The sequence below is a fragment of the Crotalus tigris genome, unplaced genomic scaffold (genome assembly GCF_016545835.1).
Source record: "Crotalus tigris isolate CLP2741 ecotype Arizona unplaced genomic scaffold, ASM1654583v1 scf7180000019415.609845, whole genome shotgun sequence".
Taxonomy (NCBI): Eukaryota; Metazoa; Chordata; class Lepidosauria; order Squamata; family Viperidae; genus Crotalus; species Crotalus tigris.
The window spans coordinates 338,107-361,054 of NW_024097526.1; the positions used below are offsets into that span (position 1 = coordinate 338,107).

General features: G+C 35.2%; 1 protein-coding gene across 1 annotated transcript in view; it reads right to left on the bottom strand.

Moving 5' to 3' along the window:
- LOC120316556 (mucin-5AC-like) overlaps positions 1 to 22,948 on the bottom strand; it is an 82,878-nt gene that overhangs the window by 40,384 nt on the left and 19,546 nt on the right. The window contains exons 12-28 of the mRNA XM_039362289.1: positions 21,841 to 21,951; positions 14,750 to 14,819; positions 13,952 to 14,089; positions 13,695 to 13,859; positions 12,686 to 12,780; positions 11,488 to 11,614; positions 9,724 to 9,976; positions 9,034 to 9,086; positions 8,213 to 8,313; positions 7,413 to 7,564; positions 7,181 to 7,319; positions 6,965 to 7,078; positions 6,238 to 6,423; positions 4,044 to 4,283; positions 2,369 to 2,525; positions 1,212 to 1,337; positions 567 to 717 (exon numbers count right to left, since the gene is read on the bottom strand). Coding sequence (XP_039218223.1) covers positions 567 to 717; positions 1,212 to 1,337; positions 2,369 to 2,525; positions 4,044 to 4,283; positions 6,238 to 6,423; positions 6,965 to 7,078; positions 7,181 to 7,319; positions 7,413 to 7,564; positions 8,213 to 8,313; positions 9,034 to 9,086; positions 9,724 to 9,976; positions 11,488 to 11,614; positions 12,686 to 12,780; positions 13,695 to 13,859; positions 13,952 to 14,089; positions 14,750 to 14,819; positions 21,841 to 21,951 — 2,378 coding nt within the window. The remainder of the gene's footprint in view (positions 1 to 566; positions 718 to 1,211; positions 1,338 to 2,368; positions 2,526 to 4,043; positions 4,284 to 6,237; positions 6,424 to 6,964; positions 7,079 to 7,180; positions 7,320 to 7,412; positions 7,565 to 8,212; positions 8,314 to 9,033; positions 9,087 to 9,723; positions 9,977 to 11,487; positions 11,615 to 12,685; positions 12,781 to 13,694; positions 13,860 to 13,951; positions 14,090 to 14,749; positions 14,820 to 21,840; positions 21,952 to 22,948) is intronic.

The window sequence follows — 22,948 nt, forward strand, 5'->3', positions numbered from 1 at the left end:
CTCCCAGTTCCAATTCAAGATGCTGCTTTTAACCTTTAAAGCCCTTTGGGATGGGCTATCTGAAGGACTGTCTCTCTCCACTTATATTAGCCCACCCCATCAGATCTTGCAGAGAAGGGATACTGCAGATACCATCAGCTAGAGATCTACACTTGATGCCTTCTCTACTGTGCCTTCTCCACTGTGGCAATTGATTAATTAGTATTTTTCCCTTCCCAAATTGGACTGGCCTTACCCTTTTGATATTCTCAGAGGCCCTTAGGACTTGATCATGGGACCAGACCTGGGGTTGCCACAAAACAGGAAATTTGTCTAGATGGCTCTACTGATAAGGAAGCCACTTTTTAAAATCTTCCCTTTACTTATGGTTGTATTTTGGGGGTTTGGAATATTTATTACAATGTTTTTTTTTATATTTGTATTTGCTAGTTTACACTTCTTGCTTTATCCATTGTTGTGCATCACCCAGAGTCACCTTTGGTGAGATGAGCGGCTGTATAAATTTGATGAATAAACAAACAAACAAACAAACTTCATAATCCTAACACTTTAAGCATAAGTCTTACCATGACTGACAGCTCTTTTCTGAAGGCAATTTTTCTCCTGGTTTATAATAGTTTCCTTTGCCATCAAAGCAGCCACACTTATCAAGGGAGACACAATCCATCTCATCTTCATTAAAGTAGGGTTTATCGGCTGGACAGTTTGGATAGCACCCTACAATAAGAAACAGAACTTAATGTAAGCTCTTCACCAGATAAAACAAGCAAAGTAGGCAATAAAATAGAGATGTGTGAGGAATTTTAACAAAATCTAATCTTCAAAGCTTGATAGAAGAGCAAACAGTTCCAAACATTTTTCAAAATTAGGCTTAAAAAAATAAACGTTATGCAGACAAATCAGGTAAAAGTGAGGTTTTTTTTGGGGGGGGTAGAAATAACTTTTTAAGTTCAAACCAAGTATTATTTTCTATTTGTTAGCATGTGCAAAACTGCATGCATCCATAGTACTAAACTTGAATAATTCACAATTGAGCAAATCAATTTTTCATAAATTTAACACTGTGTGTATAAACAGTTACTGGAAAAATTATATCCTCACTTCTTAAACAAGTCTTGAATAGTTCCCACTATAGTAATTAGAACAATTAATGCAGTTTTCAGCTTTTTTTCATTGTTGCACATCAAAGATAAGATGCGTAAACACTGTACCTTCCAAGTCATATATTTCAAGTGAACAATTATGTGGATTCCTACAGGTCTTCATGCAAGAAGAACCACAAGGTTGATAATGCCATTCACACTCTCCTTGTTTATTGTAGTAATCACAGAATAAAGCTGGAAAGAAACAAAGAGATCAAGAGAAATGTGTTTGTTTTACAAGAGATATTCCTTGTGATATTCTTTAATATGATGAATGGTATTGCATTTTCTTACTTGATAACATCATAAAATAAAGATTGCTATCTTAGAATAAGTGCCCTTGAATCTAATACTATGAGAGGACATCTCCTATTGTTCCATATGGGCTTGTTTTTGGAGGAACTCCAACTAAAATCAGCGGCAGTTACTTCTGGGAGATAGGTAATCAACAATATAGTGCTGAGTGGCATCCACAGAATCTGATATACATTCATGCAATTTGTAAGCTAAAAATGGCTTAAATCTTTTGGTAATCCTTAAGCCTCACGAGATGTCAGAGTTTTCACCGAACTCATTGTCCCATGGATAGCAAACAGGACTTTGGACTGAATATTCTTTGAATCTAATAGCGGGGTCAGGGGAAATTCTACTCCATTATACACTGGAACAATTACAACTTGTTCAAGAATTATTATTCTGTTTCGAAATGTTCTCTTGCATTTACTCTTCTCATCTCACCATAGTCATATGACATAGGTATATCTTCCCTACCAATCTAGCAAGGCTTTCTTAGTTTGAGGACATGTCTGAGCATAGCCATTCTAGCCATGTAGTAGCACCATGGTTCAATAAATCTCAACTTAAAGTAATTCAAAATATTTAGGGACTCAGATACTCCTTCCACAAAATCACATGTGCAAGTAAAACCTGAGTATGAATACATTGCCAGTGATATTCACAGAAATACTGCATTTCTGTCTTTCTGGATTGGGCTGAGATGGAGATACAAGTTTGCAGTAAAGATGTGAAATACTAAATGTAACCATCAGCCCTGAAAGGTAATACATTACAGCATTTGCATACATTCAGAGGACTCAACGTAAGTCCAATGGTGATGGTTTTGTAGTATTAAAAATCCTGTTTGGTGTGGTCCTGAGAAATGAACAAATTATAACTACGTTCTACTCCTTATTTCCACCTTCAACCTTCCTGGGAAATATACTCACGACAGATGGATGGAGTTCTCCAAGAGATGCATGCACCAGCCTCCTGACATGCCTGTGCATATGCAGCCACAGCTGTACAGAAGCATTCACAGTCTCCTCCAGTGTCACAAGCACAGGCATCAGATACACACGCTTCGTAATATTTAGTTGGTTCAACCTGGTAGAAAAATAATGAACCTAATTCAGTATGTGCCTTAGTTTGGGTTGGTGAGTTTGGTAAAGGGTGGGGAGATATTTTCTCCCAGTTGCCATTCTTATGTTTCCAACCAAATACTTCTGGAGAACTGACAGTATTGATCGGTATTCTTTCATTTGTACAGTACTATTTGTTGAATTATGCCCAACTGCATGGACAAAGCAATTTGTTATAGTTATGAAAGCAGTAGTTTTGGGATACAACTAGTAGATATGAAACAATTATGAATCATCTGTCATTAGCAATAGATCAGGATGCAATTTGCAATGAAACAAAAAGGTATTCTATAAATCTATTAAGGAACAGTTCACAAGCAACAATTATTGGACCTGTTACTATCAAGGATACAAAGCTGAACCATAGTGGGATCTGTTTCTAATTTCCTCCTGTAGAAATTATTGACTTAATTATTGATTTAAATGGTTGCACATTGCAAAAATGGAGATAATATTTTTAGTAGCCCACCAGTAATGCAATGTAATGCTACTTAGATGTAAAATGATTAAAGATTAGGTTATGAAAAAAATATTCAGGGGATTTAGCCTAGGTTTAGAGCAAGATTAGATCCACCATTAATGCTTCATATTAGAGAGCACTCAGAAATGTGTTTCAGTTATTAATGTTCCCAAATGCTTTGGGGAGATGTCACTTAGGATTAATTAAAAAGGAATGTAGATATACTTGTGGATAGCTTAAGCACTGCTAAAAGTTTCTGAAAGCAATATGTACAATATCCACTTCATATTATACCACCAAGATCTATTAGCAACCATATTTATTGCCCCCTCCTGCTACCATGTCAGGTTTGCCAAAGAATAAGCAGAGCCTGAGAGTACAGAGTTGGTAGAAAAAGGATTCCAGTTACAAAGGAATCCTTGTCTGGGAATTACAAAATGCTGGAACAAGGTTTTATTTATTTTTGTAATCCTTGGAAAGCCAGAATGATAGCATCTCCTTACAGTTGCTTGGGTTGCGGCTATTATATCTTCATCTAAGGAATTACATGCATATATGTTATTAATATACAGGTAGACCTTGACTTATGAACCCAACTGAACCCAACATTTCTGTTGCTAAGCAAGGTGGTTGTTAAGTGACTTTTGCCTCCTTTTACGATCTTTCTTCCCATAGTTGTTAATTGAATCACTGCAGTCATTAAAGTGATTCTGGCTTCTCCCATCGACTTTGCTTGTCAGAAGCAAGCTGGGAAGATTACAAATGATCACATGATCCTGGGACACAGCAACTGTCAAAATATATGTCAGTTGCCAAGTGTCCGACTATTGATGATGTGACTATGGGGTGCTCTAATGGTTATAAGCCAATGAATGACCAATGAAAAATGGTCATAAGTCACTTATTTTCAGTGATGTTGTAACTTTTGTCACTAAACAAACCCTTATAAGTCAAGGATTACCTGTGTTGGATAAAGTGTATTCAAATGTCTTCTTTAGTCTTCTGAAATGGATCTGTTCCTACCTGAGGATGGCAGAGAGCAAATGTCTTGCTGTTAATGATGCTACATTGCCTCTGTGCCCAGGAACTCCTATAGGGATTTGCAGAACAAGGATCCCGGCTGTTTGGGACATCTGGACAAGTGGGAGAAACTTTCCAACTGTTACCAAACTCCAGGACATCTCCTACTACAGACTGGCTCCTGGTGGTGAAATCATTGATGTCATTGCCATCATAGTTTCCGCAAAGGCCACAGACCTGACCCTGCACAAGAGAAAAGCACAAACAAATTGAAAACTGGAGAGAGATGGTTCTACCTTTAGAGACCTAACCATTTTAATGCTGAGGAATATGCAGCTACTCAGGGAACTTTTAAGTATATTTTTGCGAAGAATTTCTCACACATAGTTTGAACACAAAACTGTATATGTTAAAGATGAACCCAAGTCTAGGAATGCTTAATGTGGATTCAAAAAATGATTAGGCATCTATGAAACCAATACATTTTTATTTACCCTGGAACAGCATTATGTTTCATAGCAATGAAATAGGCATGCCCCAATTTATTCCAAAAATTGTTTTAAGAATTGATTTTTTTTCTTCAAAAGCATCAAAGGTTGTCCCTCTGAGAATGTATATCCTCAAAAGCTGTTTGAGTTCCTCAAATTATTAAATAATCTATTGCTCTATGATAAATTACTCTATGATAAATTATCCCATGAAATATACAGTTCTTTTCAGTGGAATCAGGCATTGCTCAAAATAAAAAGAAAAGAAATCCAAAAATATGAAATTACATTTTCTACAATGTTATGTGTGCATATACTTGTGTACCATACACTGAATAGCCCAACTTTGAAAAGTTGAATGGAGCACAAGTATCCCTAACAAAACTGAAAGGTTATATTTCAGAGAGTGAGCGGATGGGTCTTTTCTCATGCAAAAGCTTTGGTTATATTGAGCTTGTCCTGAGATTGGACACAGAACTATGATTAACATTAATAATTAAGCCAACTTCAGCAATCAGGATTTAGAATATTTGTTTTCAAACACTATCTTTAAATAGATGTCTCCAGCTATTGGCCATGATAACTGCAAGATTTTGGGAGTTCTCATCCCAACCTATTCAGAAGGGAGGTGGTGTAAAACTGATTCAAAATTAACCAGATCATAAAGTCAATCATAGTTTGTCTACTAATGTGATGTCTGTGTAAGTACTGGTCCAGATCTAGAAAAGCTCAAGTTCATCCCTATATTCAGGCATGGATGCTCACTGAGTGGTACTTTTATTTTCTGCTCATCCAATCACTGGGGATAGTCACTGGGGGAAAAAAAAGCAAGGAGTGAGTACTCTGTATTCTGCCTTGATCTTCTGGAAACAGAAATGAAAGCTTTTGCATTTCTTTCAACCATAGGGAACTCAGTTTCTAAACCTTGGCAATTTTCAGGTCTATAGATTTCAGATCCCAGAATTGCATAGCAGTATGGCTATTAATGAGAATTCTGAGAGTTGAAGTTCACTCACCTGGAAGCTGCCAAAATTGTGAAACAAGAAAATTAGGGAAGGGAATATGTGAGTTCACAGGTCTATGCTTGTTCATATTTCACTGAACCATAGTTCAGTGTGATTTCCAAGTATTGCTTTTGTTATATGTTGATAATCAATTCAAGGTATACACACACACACACACACACACACACCTCTTCCGTTATTCACAAAATTCATCAGGAATGATTAAAATTTCCATATAAATACCAATGTTAAATGGGGTCAGTCAACCAGAATAAAAATATTTGCAATATTTCTGAAATGCAAATATTTATGTTATAGCCAATCATCTGTGCTCTTAGAAAGCCAAAAAGTCAGGTAAGAATAATGCTAGCTGTAACAAGGTCAACAGAGAATTGCCATTTATAATGATCAAGTTTACTGCTCTGCATAATATGTCAGAACATTGTCTTGCCCTTTGCTTTTTACATGGCAATTTTTTCACTATCAATGGTTCTATCAACTAAAATAAAGCTAAGTTGACTGTAAAGTGGAAACATAGTAGGATCCATTTAATAAGCCAACTAAATATTTAAATGTGCATGTTTAACTCTTAAATATTGTTCTTCATTGACTGTAGAAAGGGAACGTTATAAATGTGTCATTCATTCTCTAGTAATTTTTCAGTGCAATTCTTCAGAAATGAATAGAACTCTTCAGTTTTCTCACCTTAAAGTCTGTGCTGAGTTTAATGATCACACTGGTTTTCCTATCCCATATCACGATCACTCCTCCGTTAAAAATTTCAATCACCATGTAGTTGCCCATGTATCGGATCTTGAATGGCAGTTCATCTCCACCAGGAAGTCTCTGTATCACCTCAAATTTTCCATCTGTAAGTACTAACTCATACTTCTAAAAGATAAAATACAAGCAATATAAATATTTGTACCTATATCTATCAATGGACAGCCAGTTTGATGTAGTTATTAAGGCACCAGACTAGAAACCAGGTGATCATGAGTTCTAGTCCCATCCTATGTATGAGGTGACCTTGGGCCAATCACTTTCTCTCATCCCTAGGAAATAGGGAAGGGCAAACTACTTCCTAAAAACTTTGCCAAGAAAACTGCAGGATTTTTTTTCAGGCAGTCACCAGGAATCAACATTTATCAAAGACACACCCCCACACAGAAACCACCCACACCACACAAACCACCTATCAATGCCACTACTTCTAATAATTTCAGCTGGAAATTTCCATTATTGGCAAGTTCTGCATTGGCTGGTTGATATTTTTGCAAATATAATGCTCTTTGGTTACCATAAACTATTTCAAGATTTCCACTTATTATATAAAGATTTCATATTACGTGTTTTGTTGCTTTGTCCATGTTGCATGTTTTGTTCATACTACAGGTATCATAATGTTTTTACCTTTTGCTAAGTTACTTACCCCAGTGAACACCTTAATGGCTTTTGAGCAGGTAGTCCCTGTAGAACCACAGGGGATATTCTCTGTGATCACTCGGAAAGCTTCTACATTGGTCTTATTTTTACCACACTGATTCTGCAGAAAAAAATGTGGCATTAAGTTTTTATGAACACAAACACTCAAGGCTAAAGAAAATAGAACTTTATAATAGTAGAAACTTGAGAAAAAGTTTAATACCTGGATCAGTGTGTATTCACATTCTCCATTGAAGCTGTATCGTTTGCCGTCAAAGGTGATATAATGACCATCACCATAAACTGAGCAAGTTTCCAGACAAGGTTTATTAGAGCATATCCACTTTCGGTTCTTGCATGTGCTATGTAGCCAAACACATACTAGATGTTAATAGGTGCGCATTAATGCAATATACATGCAATAAGCTTTATATCAGCCATCAATTCATACATACCAAGTATTACATTTATCTTTGATAGTTTCTCCTGGTTTGTATGTGGCTTCATTGTGAACGCATGGACAGTCTTCTGCAGGTATACATTTGCCTGTACCATTAGACACTAGCTGATCAGGACACACACAACCAGAGACACACTGTGCGCTATACTGCAGTAATAGAGGAATAACAAAAATTGTTATCTGACAAAACTGTAGGACAAGAAGTAACATTTCTAAGATATCATACAAAGAAAAAGTGATTTCAAATTAGCACCAGTTTTTCCTACTTTTTTAATGTGTACACTGGTGTTTCAAGTTCCCTTTCCTCCAGGAATTTTGATATGAAGAGGGCTCCCTGAATTTTATTTTTATGCACCTCTGGACAGTGACTTGGCATAAGTTTAATAACCTTTAATAGAATCAAATGACTAAGCCATGCTTGTTAAGCAGATTTACTGTATCATAAGAGTTAGTTCTCCTCTCTCTCAGAAAAATCTGAGAAGATTTTTAGGTACTTCATTAACCATCATCTCTTGTGACCTATCAGACTGATTTCTATTTGACAATATCTCCCTAAAGTGATAGGAGAATAGTGTGCCAAGTTGTGCTGGAAGTTTTGGAGACAGAAAGACCATTTTCACTACAGTCAATTACCTGCTGGCAGACAGCTTCATATATTTAACTCAACTGATAATAATTTCAGTTATTAATATGCTGTTTTATTTATTAAATTTGTGCTCTGCATTTTCATTAAGAAAACAATCCCATGTAACTTGAAAAAGCTATTAAAATCCACTTACAACTAGCCATACTTACACATCCCATATCAAGTGTCTGGCAGCTCTTCTGGCACTCAACTCCATGAGCATTAGCTGTGATATTGTCACAATCAAAGTAGATCATAGGAGCGTCACAAACTGGTAGGAAGAAAAAAAAAAGATTCAGTTTGAGATTATATCTCGGTAATTACACAATTTATATTATGACAAACATTAGATTTTATGGATACAACTAATATTGGACCTCATGTTAGAAGAATCACAATCTTGTTTTGTTTAGTTTCTTAGTTTTGAATCATATTTCCCGAAGTTGGAAAATGCCTCTTAATAATCATAAAATTAATGTAATTGACAAAGTTTTCAATTTGCTTGTGAAGTATACAAATTAAATCCACATGAATATTCATGCTTTAGTTTTAAAAACAGTGGTTGGATTGTGAACCTTCAGTGGCTGCTCTCCTTCTCTTATAACCTCCTCAGTCCCCAATTCTGGTTTGGAGAGTCGAGGACATTCTATATCAAAACTCTGCATGTTACAGAGGAAAAACCAGTTGCATATCTCTTGGTTGCCAGAGTATCTTGAGCCAACAACTTTGCTCAAGGAATTCTCCTCTTGTGGGAGATCTAATTCCATGTTTCTTTCTAGATTAACCAATCAGATGTTCAGTTTCTACAAATCCTGCCATTTAATGGTCTCATTGCCAGATGGGGGTGCTACTATGACAAATTAAATAGCAAAATTGTTCATAAAGTACTGCACTTAAATACTATACTTGCCTTAGGCATAGATTTCCCTTGCTGGATCTGAACAAGTTTGGAAAACCATCATAATAAAACAGAATAAAATGGTGGTTGTACCTGTTTGTGGTTTCACTTCCCCAATGCACTGAAGCTTGCCTTGTACACAGGTACTGAAAGAGAGTAAGACAGCTTATTATATTGCCATAAGTGTAATAAGCTTACAGTTCTGATTTATTACATTTATTATAGGGTCCTTTCTTATGGATATGTGAAGCATTTTTATCAGAAATGGGTGGGCCACAAATCCACACAAATGCCAGCTTCTCCCACTTTTACCACTTTACCTTTGACCTAGCTAAACCAAGCAATAAAAAAGTGATTCCTTTACCAATTAAATTCAGTTCTATTTCAGTTTTCCTGTCCTATTTTCAAAAATAATAAATTTTTGTTCTTCTGTCTCTCAAAAGGCTTGGGTTTTCAGATCAGACAGATTTGGCCATTTAGAAGTATCTTTTAATGCTCAAAATATTTACAGATGGAAATGTGAAAAAAATGGAAATACTACAAGATATTACAAAATTGATCAATAGGTATGTCCATTCCATTTTTAACTTCATTCAGTGTAACAAGTAAAAATAATAGCGCTACACCAGATTTGAAGTTTTATTTGTTCTATGGCATTTGTGGCCCTGAACTGTCACTTCACAAGTAAGGTTGAATAAACTTGCTCCCTCCTATAATTTTGTTTCATTTTGATTCATGGCTTTCTGCTATTTCCCACCACTACGTTTATTTCAAGTCTCTCACCATATGATGCCATTTTCATGAACCACCTCTCCAGATGGAATGGCAGTTCCTTTGTGGTAACAAGGGCACTTAGAGGCAGGCACACATTTGTTACTGTCATCCAGGTATGTCCCTTCTTCACAGGTGCATCCATCCACTGGAGGGAACGTGATTTTGCAAGTGACATCAACCTCACTGAGGGCTCGGCAGGTGGCTTGACATGTTTCAATATTGTAATGATAAGTCCAGGTTTCAGGACAAATTTGGAATTTGGCTTGAGAAGAGAAAAGAGAAAAAGAATTGATTTACCGGCAGGATTCATGTAGCAATTATGACTTGAAATTAATATATACAATAGGTTGCAATGGCTCTCTCTCTCTCTCTCTCTCTCTCTCTCTCTCTCTCTCTCTCTCTCTCTCTCAGAAAGAGGGGGGAAGATCTCCAAATTTCTGCAACTCCCCAAAATAAAGCTCATAAAAGAGAAGTTCCTGGTTGGTGAAGGTAGCCATTGCCATATAATCCCATTGATGAAAGAATTTACTGGCTTCTGATTTGCCACTGGCACAATTAAAATACTGGGTATCAACCTATTAAACCTAAAGAACCTGAGGGCAGCATACTGAAGGCAAAAGGCTGGAGGACATGTGAATAGCTAATAGTCTTGGAAGGAGACAGAAAAATTCATCTGTTGAAAAGCAATAGGAGTCCAATAGAAGTTCCATGGAAAGAATCCAGAGAAAGAAATATTTGGGGAAATATTTAAAAAGGCAGAATATATTTCCCCAAAGGAATAATGGAGAAGATCTTAAAAAAAAAGATAGAAACCAGCCCCAGACCCTCTCCCCCAAGCAGAAACTAGGCAGAGGCCAGCTTTTAGAAATGCAGATGTGATAATCCTTTCAGAAAGGTTGAAACCAGGAAGCTAGAAGCTGATGAGATTAGGAAGACAAAGACCCCTAAAATCTGCATATCCCCACCCAAACTCTAAGGGCAAGAAACAAAATAGGATTAACCCACCAATACCAAAAGGGCACACTCAGACTCAGGTCAAAGTACATAACACAGGAAATACAAAGCCTCAAAGAGGAACAGGAAATAACCTCAAAAGCCCAAGAAGGTATAACCCCCCCCCACTCCCAGATACATGTGGTCAGCTTTCCCAGAGTCACATTGCTGTCTGGCTTTGCTCTTTAATAAACTGCAACTTTCTTTTTGGAGCAGTCTCCATTTTGTTTATTCACAGCTTGGACTGGACTCTGATGAAGATTTTTCTCTCAACAGTTCAGTAATCAGAAGAGGTGGCTAGAATTAAATCGACTCTACTCGCAAGATATGAGGCATAAGAATTTTGCACAGACAGTATGTATTTTAAAATAAATACAAAAAAAGTTTTATTGAAGCATGTGCCTGATTCCAAGCTAATTTTGGAGTTACTTTTTAAGGCTTCTAATTTGATAGCATATATAGTTTTCCTCTTTTCTGAAAAATATGATAGCTTCCAATGGTCCAGGACCCTTCAGCAGCATTTTAATTGAGCTAAAAGCAAGTAGGGACAGTCAGAATAAGAGTTGGAAGGGATCTTGGAGGTCTTCTAGTCCAGCCCCCTGCTCAAGTAGGAGATCCTGTACCATACCAGACAAATAGCTGTCCAATCTCTCCTTAAAAGCCTCCAGTGATGAAACACCCAAAACTTTTGAAGGAAAGCCAGGTTAATGGTTAATTGTTCTGTCAGAAAATTTCTTCTTAATTCCAGGCTGGTTCTCTTTTTTGTTATTCTAAACTTACCACAGACACTAGTCCTCCATGCAGTGATCAATACTCCTTTACCAGCACAGGCTCTGACATAGGCTGAGAGGGCAGCACACATACAGTTCTCACTCTTTTCACAGTTACAGGTGTCATACATGCAGTTCTAGAAAAACAGAGGAACTTTAGTTTAACCAAATGTCACCTTCCTTCAGAGATATTTCCCTTTATATTCATGGTGCAATCCTTGGATCCTTCAGATATCAGCCAGCCTCTCTTGTTATGGGGCTACTAGAAGGGGTAGGCAATAATATCTGAAGAGCCATCATTTCTGTAATCTTGCTTTAGCCTGGCCTTGCAAAAATCACGAGGAACTTTGAAGAGATTGCACTGGAAACCTTCCTTCTTTCTGCTTTTATCTAAGTTGTCTGTCATATGCTAGTCAATTGGGTTCTTTCAATGTACACATCTGTAACAGTTTATTAGCTTTCAGAAAACAAGGTATTTTCATGAATTATAGCATCCTGCAAAGTGAATAGCTATATACTTCAAGTGCTATAAATCAGTAAAATAAACTTTGAATTTACACTGGAAATGAATGGCTCCATCTAAATCCAACTCATTACAATTTCTTTCCTTCTGCATTTTCTGCATTTTTTCTTAAACATTACAAAAATATTACATAGACTGTTTTATACAATTTGCCTTAACAAATGCATTTTGTTCACATCTTAACTTAGAATGTGCGTTTTTCTAATGTACAGTATATATTTTAATTGAGTTTTCCTAATGCATATAGCTCGTATGCAACTTTCCTCAATATCTATGTGCACATGCAAATTTAAACCATAAACTATATTGCAAGTTCTGAAATACATAATCTAAAGGATAATAATGTTTTGATTCACATAATAGTCCAGGAAATGCAAAATATTTAGAACAGCTTAAAAATTATTTGACATCTTCAATTAAGACCCAGCACCAGAATGGAAATTATATATTTCATACTAACATTTGACTGTAAACTATTGAGTAGGTCCTGGTGTGCTATATAAAGTGAAAAATATGTATATTGATTGGATTATAAAATGTAGCTAGTGAAAAAACAAACAAACATAGAAAGCTCAGCAAAAGACCAATTAAAATCTGGCTTCTCTGAATTTGGCAATGCATTTCTTCCCATGAATTATCTTTAGGTTCATCTTAGCATTTCAGTGGAAGACAAAAAACTACTCACTTTATGGTAAACAGCTGGGTTTACTATTGAGTGGCATTTCTGAAAGGGCCCCTTGGTGTCAGTCAGCAATCCGCACCAGTGTGAAGCATATTTTTCTGTAAAACAGAGATAAATGGGCTATCATTTTGGTACCTTTTTTTCCTATAGATCCTCTGTATACGGTACATATACGTCTGCAACAAAGATCAACTATATCAAACTGACAAACACAACAGAGTAATCAAAGCCCTATTCCTTTTTACTAAGTTTTCCACTCACAGCATGAGCACCAACAGGGATGGGGCTTTGATTGTGCAAACACACTTGCCATTTTGTCATCACATTCTGGCACTGGGCATGCTTCTGAACATGAGTTTATCCCTAAATGCTTTGTGCTATCTCAAAAGACAGTCTTGTGCTACACAAAAGTCTAATTTAAACCAGGCAAGAGAGATGCATTCTCTCAGCTGTGTAATACTAGTCCTGTTGCCTTTGGGTATAGTACATTACATATAGATTTTTCATTGTTTGCTGACATGTTTTCTTCTGACTATATATGTCACTGTTTTTATTTATTTTGGGGGAAAGATTGTAGAAGGAAAGTCCACAGTAGCTCCAAATCTGTATAATATGCTTCACAAGATTATTTTGTGAAGAAAATGAGGGAAAATAATTATAAATGTTGTTCCAATTCCTTGGAGGAAAAGCAGGATATAAATGTAGAATAATAATTATAATCCTTATTATTGTCCATTGTGAAGAGGAACTTTATGTCCTGATAACTCTAGACCCAAGCAACTTTAACCCCAGAAAAGTTAAATATTTCAGAATCCTTCTGGATGTCTACATTTTTTTTAAAACCCAATGCTACATGTGTTTCTATTTTTTTTTAAAAAACCTCTTTTTAAAGATGTTTCTAGGACAGCCATGGTTACTGTCAATTCTGGAAAACCGCAGTATCAACATCACCAAGAGAGGAATAGGCCAGAGAAGAGTGCCTAGGAAAAGAGCAGCAAACAAATGTACGTACCATTTTCTATACTGAGAGTACAGGGGTTTTCAAATATGTTTTTGACATTGGGGCAATCTGCCTGTGTTTTCCAGGTGTTAACAAAAGCAGCAGAGGTTCCTTCTGTCACCCCACTGATAGCTTTAAAGTCATCTGATTGGATACCATTGAAATTTCCACAGAGGCCTGAAACAAAAAGGAAATACATTAATCCTTTGCACACTATCATTGTAGCATCCTTCTTCTGTGTAGTGAGAATGATTCATTGATTTACTTACCACATGTCTGCCCTTTGTGGCTTGGATCCATGTATAGAAACACCTGCATTATAGGGATAAATTGTATCACCACCTGGAATCCAAATTTTGTGTCTATCACAGTGAAGAATGAGGTAGGGCTGAAGATGGTGACATTGGCTGTAGAAACAAAACCATACAACAAAGTAGTTTTCAGATGGAAGCATACATTTCAATTGCCACCAAGGGATGAGTCTTGCAACTGTGGTTGTTAGTGCAGCACATAGTATACACTTGGGCTTTGCATCTCAGTAAGTGATACTGATAAAGGCTTAGATGTTGCATCTCAATCACTTACTGATACTAATATAAACTAATAATTTAGGATTAATATTTCTTATTAACAGGATTAGCAATTACTCATGATCAATAAACTAGTACCTACTTCAAAGGAAAGGTCTGAGATTACATCTAAAATCCCAAGAAGAGCCTTTTTGATAATATATTAATATCCATCTTTTCCTCTTTCTAAATTGGACTTTTAACAATATTCAGTTCTTTCCTCCATCATTGTCAAGTGATGAGATATTATTTTACTCATCTACCTAGACCAGGGGTGTCAAACTGCCGGCCCACAGGCCGGATGTGTCATGGCGAAACTGCACCCACCCCATTGCTGGCAATGGCAAAAAAATTGCAATACGCCATGACATGTCATGTGACATTGTGAATTTGACACCCCGACCTAGACACTTTGAAGAATTTCAAATAAATTCCTGAAACAAAAGATCAATCCTTAAGTTGTGTAAAATGCTAGAATATAAATAGCAAAGAACTTACATGCTGAGATAGGCAGTTGAGTGAGAATCATATTCACATATACAGCTCCATTAGACTTGACCACAAAGACCTGGGTAGTGAGAAATGAGAGGTTAGAGCAAACACAACGAGAAAGAATGTCTTTACTGCAATATTTATTTATTAAGCAAATTGATATGTCCAAATCACACACAATGACTCAAAGGGGCATGTGGCAATAAATTTTAGTATTCCCCCCCCCCCAAACTCATTTCTTTCAGTTATACTGCTTTTCATTATCTTTTTTTTAGGAAATACACATTTGTTATTTTGCTTAACCAAATTTTTTAACACAAGCTATCTATACATAGAATTTATATTGTATTTCATTTATTAGAATGAAGGTTCTGACAATAACTGATTGATCACAAATAAAACTAATGAAATATTTGAAACAGGTTTTAAGTGGAATGAGATAAATATTTTTCTGAGATTTTTCAGAGACTTGGATCCAGAGCATTTCTATGCTATGGAGGAATTTTGTGAGGCAAATTTGAAGACAGGTACAAAAAGAAATAAAGAAAGTGAAGGCCAAGAGCCAGGCCCCAGCAGAAAGGTAATTTAAACTACTAGGGAGTAAGAACTAAAATGTGAGGAAAAGAAAAATAACAGGAAGGAAAGTAGAAGAAAGGAAACAAGGAATAGGAAAGTGAAGTGAAGGAATTAATATGCATGGCAAAAAGTTTGAAGGAAATAAATAGATGGTGAAAAGTGAACAGAAACATTCCAGAACCTGTCTGTCAGTACATTGCTACAGCGTGACAAAGCAAGCACGGCTGAAGATGAAACACAGGCCTCTTTCCTTAATAAATTTATTTGGGCAGGGAAAAAGCCAAGGGTTAAGTTTAAAATTATGCAAGATTTCCGTGAGAGGGGAGGACTCAAGGTGCCGAATTTGAAATTATATTATGATGCGGTGGTTTTAACATTAGTTAGTGACTGGGTAAATTTGACAAATTCTGATATACTTCACTTAGAGGGATGGAATTTACTTTTTGGGTGGCATGCCTATTTAATATTTAATAAAAAAATGGATTGGGCTTTTAAATCTCATATCTTAAGAATTTCTTTACTTAGGGTTTGGAGAAAATATTATAAAAGTGATTTCAAAGTACCATTATGGGCTATACCTTGGCATGCAATAGAAGGAATAAAAAGAGGGGTTAAAATGGATATGGTGTCCTATAGACAGTTACTTAAATGGGATGGACAAAACTGGCAGTTAAAATTACGGGAAGAGTTAGCACAAGAAAATATTATTTATTCTTGGTTCCAATATAGGCAATTATTAGACAGATGGAAGATGGACTGTAAGGTGGGTTTTCTCAGAGAAGATGAAAATCTTATTAAGCAAGTGAAGGATCAAAGACAAACCCACATTAAGAGGATTTATGGGGTTTTAGTTGAATTGGATTCAGAAACGGAACTAATTAAAGATTGTATGATTAGATGGGCGCAGAATTTTGGTGAGCCAGTTCCATTGGACACCTGGGAAACTATTTGGGTGAGAAATGTCAAATTTACACAAGCACAGAACTTAAGGGAGAACTTTTATAAAATGTTTTATAGATGGCACCTTGATCCACAAAAAATGTCTTTTATGTACCCTGACTTACAACCTAAATGTTGGAGATGTGGTTGTATGGACGCTACTTATTATCATATTTGGTGGTCGTGCAGAGAGATAAAAGCATTCTGGATTAAGATATGGTGGAATATCCAGAGAATTTTTAAAAGGAGGGTAAAATTTACTCCACAATTATTTTTGTTAGGTATAGTTATTGATTGTGATACAAAGGAGGTTATATTGATGTTAAATTTGATTACAGCTGCGAGGCTGTTAGTAGGACAATATTGGAAGAAGGAATCTTTGCCTACATTGCAGGAATGGTTTCTTAAAGTGTCTCATTTGGCGGAAATGGCAAAGATTTCGGCTTTCTTAAAGGGTCAAACGCAAGAGAAATTCCTTGCTGTTTGGGATAAATGGATAAAATTCATACAATTTAAATTTGATATAAAAATACTATATAGTTTTTTCATAATTTTTAACTTTATATATATATATATATTCTATTTTATATTCTTTTTTTTATATAAATATAAATTTTTTTAACTTTTTTAAATTAAGCCTATATTCTGCTCTGGGAGGCCCTGGGGGGGGGAAGGGGGAGGTTGGGTAGGGGTGGGGGAAGGGGGTTTTTGTTGGGTAATGTTTGTTTTTATTTGTATATGTTGTTTTTTGTTTTTGTATTGTCTTTTATTTTTTGTAAAATTTATAAAACTTTTTAATAAAAAAAAAAAACACAGGCCTCTTTAAAATTAATTCAAGAAATCTTGCAGAGGAACAGTGAGGAAACACAAAGTAAACTGGAGAAAGTAAGCAAAGAAATTCTGGATATAAAGGCACAATTTGAAGCTCAAAATCAAAAGATCATTAAAAATGAACAGAAAACCCAGGAAGTGGAAAATAAAACTGAAGATATTGACAAAAATGTGGAAATGTTATTGCAAAAGAATGAAGGACTGGAACAAACAAATCAAGAGCTAGAATGGGCTATAGCAATGGTAGAAATGAGAGAAGCAGAACATTATTTGAGGTTTCAAAATATTCCTGAAGATAGTGAAGAAAATATAGAAATGGTGATTATTGAGTTGCTGGCAGAATTTTTAAACGCAGAGCGAGCAGACATTCAGAATGAGATGGATCAAATATTCCGTATGAATTCAAGCTATGCAAGAAAAAACAGATTACCAAGAGAATGTGCATGTGAAGTTCATGAAGAAATCAACAAGAGATGAAGTACTGAGAAAAGTGAGAGAGAAATCCTTACAATATAAAAATAAAGAAATTGTGGTCCTAAAACAGATATCCAAGAGGGTAAGGGATACCCGGAGACACTACCATTTTCTAACTACAAAATTGATTGCCAAAGGCATAAATTTCAGATGGCTAATGCCAGAAGGCATTTTAATAAACTGGAATAATACAAGATACCGACTGGACTCAATATGGAAAGCAGAGGACTTTGAAGTAAGAAATAGAGTAATTTTGGATGAAGGATTGCATCAACAACAAGAGAATAAACAGATCGGAGAGATGGCCCAAGGAGCAATGGCACAAGCAGAACAACAGAAGGAGAAAGGTGAACAAACTGGTGAAGGAGAAGGAATTGCCAGAGAACAAAGGATTACAAGATTGATTAGACCAAAATATAAGCAATGAAAGAGGAAATGGAGAAAAAAAAGGATTTTTTTTCAGTAAATGTAAATGGACTAAACTCCCCAATAAAAAGAAATAAAATTTTTAGGAAACTTCAGAAATTAAATATAGATATAATCTGTTTACAAGAGACACACATAAAAAAACAACATTATAAACTGTTGGAATACCCAAAAATGGGAAAGCTTCATCATACATCAACACAACAAAAGAAACGAGGAGTGGTGGTATATGAGAGGTATAAAGAGACAATAGATTCTAAATTAATATGTTCAGATGAAGAAGGAAGAATTGTAAAGGTTGAAATATATTTACATCAAAAACAAATACTGTTAGTGGCAATTTATGCCCCAAATGATAATCAAGAACAATTTTATTAAAGATTACACAGGAAATTAATAGAAATGGAATACCAAAATATTTGTTTAATAGGAGACTTTAATGCGATAGTAGATGGGACAATGGATTATAAAAGTAGCAAAACAGGAAAACCTGTGAGAAGAAGACTACCCAAGACATTCTTTGATATGGCAAAAGAAATTGGAATACAAAATGTCTGGAAAGAAACCAATCCTCAAAATCGACAATATACTTTTTACTCAAATAGCCATAAATCTTGGTCAAGAATTGATATGATTTGGATGACTCCTGAATTAAAGATGGATATACAGGAAATTGAGATAGAAATAGGCACATGGGCAGATCATAACCCTTTAAAAGCAACATGGAAAGGAATACAAAAAAAAACAAGATGGATTTTAAATCAATCTATACTAAAAGACAAAGAATTCATAGAGTTGGTGAAAAGAGAAATGGAATTTTTCTTTAAAAAATAAAGAAGACACATCACTACAAAACGTATGGGATACAGCTAAAGCGCATTTTAGAGGTATAGCTATAACGTATATGGCAAAGAAAAATAAACAGAGAAGACAGCAATATTTATTATTAAAAGAAAAAATTAGAGAGTTAGAGACAGAATTGCAACAAAATCCACAGAAAAAGACTTTGAAAAAAGAAATGGAAATAATAAAACATAAGCTGAATTTGTTGGACTCAGAAAAATTGGCGGAACAAATAAAGAGAGCAAAACAAAATTTCTTCGAAAATGCCAATAAGCCAGGAAGTTGGCTAGCTTATAAGCTCAAAAAACAGAAAGAGAAGAAAATAAAACACCAGGCCCAGATGGGCTACCGGCAGAACTTTATAAAAATCTACAAGATACATTAAGCGAACCACTGAAAGATGTTTGTAATGGACTATTGTTAGAGGCCAAACTTCCAAATACATGGATAGAAGCAAATATTACTTTGATACCAAAAGAAGATTCAGACTTGACGTATATTAAGAACTATAGACCGATTTTATTACTCAGTGTGGATTATAAATTTTTTATTTCAATAATGGCAGAGAGATTGAAAAAAATATTTAGCTGAATTTATACATCCAGATCAAAATGGCTTTTTACCGAAGAGACAAATTAAAAACAACTTAAGGGTGATAATGGACGTATTAAAATATTATGAATTACATCCAAGGAAACAATTAGCATTAGTGTTTTTAGATGCCCAAAAGGTATTTGATAATGTTTCTGGCAATTTATGGTTCAGCAATTACAAATAATGGATTTTGGAAAGAATTTTATAAATATGATAAAAACAATATATAGCAACCAGACAGCAAAAGTGATAGTGAATGGAGATTATACTGAGAGCTTTGAGATAAAAAAAGGTATGAGACAAGGGTGTCCACTATCTCCATTATTATTTATCTTTACTTTGGAAGTACTAAATAGAAGGATAAGACAGGACACAGAAATTAAAGGATTGAAAATAAAAGATGAAACATATAAGTTACAAGCATTTGCTGATGATTTAGTGTTTCTCTTGGAAGAAGCTTTAGAGATGATTCCTAAACTATGGGGAAAGATAGAAGAGTATGGAGAAATGGCAGGACTAAAAATAAATAAAGAAAAAACTAAAGTAATAATAAAGAACCTCACAGATAAACAAAAAAGGCAAATACTAGAGAAAACAGAGGTACAAATAGTGAAAAAAGTTAAACATTTAGGTATTCATCTTTCGGCTAAGTGTTCGTCAATAAAAGAAGACAATTATACAAAATTATTGAAGCAAATAAAGCTAGACTTAGAAAGATGGAAAAATCTGCAGCTGTCAATATTAGGAAGAATTGCTACAGTAAAAATGAATGTGTTGCTGAAGATTTTATTTCTATTTCAAACGATTCCGATAAAACTTGAGAGAAAATTCTTTCAAGATTTAAATTCATTGGTTTTGAACTTTATTTGGCAGGGGGAAAAAGCTAGAATTAAGATGAAAACATTACAAGATGCTAAGGAAAATGGAGGTTTGGGGTTGCTGGAATGGACATTGTATTACCAAGTATCTGTGTTAACATGGGTGAAAGAGTGGATAACACTTAGAAATAAAAGGTTATTGTATCTAGAGGGACATGATTTACAATTGGGGTGGTACGCTTTCTTATGGTACGGGAAAAACATAAGTACTTTCAAAATCATTTTATAAGAAATGCCTTGTCAACAGAATAGGAAAAAAATTAAAGCTAAAATATATTTAAAAATTCCAGGGTGGTTCTCAACGATGGAGGCATTTATACATCTGAACTTGGTAGACTTTGAAAAAAATACGGACATATATATGGATATTCTAAATATTGATGGGAAATTAAAATCTAAACAAGAACTGGAAAATCAGGGAATTTTCCTGGTGGGCACATTTAGAGATACAAAGTAGATATGAAAAAGATGTAAAATGTATGGATTTTATAAGGATCAAACTGTGTTTGATAAGATTTTGTTAACCTCAGATGAGAACTTAATTAAGAAAATGTATATTTTTTTGTTAATTTTAGATATGGAAAGTGAACAAGTGAAAGAAACAATGACAAGATGGGCAATTTTTTTGGGCTATAATATAGAATTAGAAAAATGGCAAATGTTATGGGAGAGAAACTACAAATTAACAATGTCAACTTCATACAAAGAAAATCTGTATAAAATGTTTTATAGATGGCACCTGCCGGCAGCAAGATTAGCAAAAATGTTTAAAAATATGTCAGATAGATGTTGGAAATGTAAACATAACATAGGCACGTATTATCACATTTGGTGGACATGTGGTAGGGCAAAGGCCTATTGGAGAAAGATACATATGTGGTTAGAAAAAATATTGTGTGAACAAGTGGATTTTAAACCTGAACTTTTTTTACTAGGTATTACACCTGAAAAGACTAATAAGCAGAAATTATATTTAATCTTATACATCACTACAGCAGCGAGAATAATTTTTGCACAATACTGGAAGAATGAAGGATTGCCATCAGAAGAAGAAATAATCAGGAAAATACTGGAATGTGCAGAGATGGACAGATTAACTATGAGGTTGAAAGACAAAGAAGATACAGACTGCTATCAAATTTGGAACCTATTTTATTCTTGGTTAGAGGAAAGAATGAAGGATTAGGAATTGAACATGTATTAGCATAGCAAACTCCAGACAACTTGTTGATTGGAAAAATTAAGCAATAAAATCTTTGTATATATATATAAAAAGAAACATTCCAGAACCTGGATCCCCCTACAAAGAAACAATGGACAGAACATTGTGTAAAGAAAATGAAATGCGCTGTTTGTAATTGGAAAGTCAACATTTTACTGCACATTTCTAGTATAACTTTAACATTAGTATCAGGAGCTCAACTGAGAACTGTTTTTGCATGCAAACTGAACCTGTTTCTCCCTGCATCTGGTGAAAAAAAGTATTCCTAAAATTATTGAGCATGCTTCTCATCCATTCTTGTTCTTCATACTTACTGTCTGTCCTCCATCAACACTTAGAGCTAATCCTTTCAGGCATGTCTCAGAATCTGTCAGGCCACACTTTTGAATTTCTCCCAGAACAGCGAACTTATTGCTATCACAGAGCTGGAAAAAAAAGAGAGTACTAATAGTTTGAATTGCCTGAACTTATGGCATCCCTTCTAAACTAATGAGACTTTTAATCTTTTTTTTAAAAAAATGGTAAAGGAATCCCTGCGGATTTTACTCTGCTAGTCGTTGCTGACTAGAGGGGGTGGTGCTTATCTCCATGTCAAAGCCATTAAGCCAGTGCTGTCCAAAGACAGTTCTGCAATCATGTAGCCAGCATGATATCACAGAGCACTGTTACCTTCTCACTGAATTTGTACCTATTTATTGACTCGCATTTGCATGCTTTCAATCTGCTAGGTTGACAGGAGCTGAAGCGAGGACGGGAGCTCACCCTATCACATGGAGCTCGGAGTCTTGTATATGGGCTGTTAGCTTTCCAGCCAATAAGCCCAATGTCTTAACATCTGAGCCATCATGCTGTCTGACTTTTAAAATAATAAGAATAAAATAACTTTACTCTTTTTTTTGTAGGTCAGGATTTACTTCCCACAATTAAAAGAATAAAATACTTTAAAAGTTGTGATTTATGTTTTTTTCTCTTATTTGAACAAGACACCACAATTTAACAAACAAAAAAAGAGTGCAGTCATTAGACATGTATCTACCTACCCCCTAAACACCAGAAAATTGGAAAAATAATCATCCTTTTTGTAAACCTTTGGTGAAGAAGGTTCAATTATCTTGAGCAACAATTTCAAGTGTAATCAAGAAGAAGGGAACCTTATTTCAATTGATATGAATAAAAATATATGACATGATGATAATACATAGATTGATAGAAAGGTTGAATCTCTCCCAGTTACACCACTGCATGGGAGGGTCCTTGTTTTCAATGTGACAATCCCACATAGTTGGAGACTGTATCATCACAACTCAATCCTGTGGACAGGACCTATGGTTTGGGTCTCTTCTTTAGAATTGGTATACATGCCTTTAACAGGAACTTTAAACTACAGTGTTGATGTTAAAGAATAGGAAGTTTCTCCAAGGC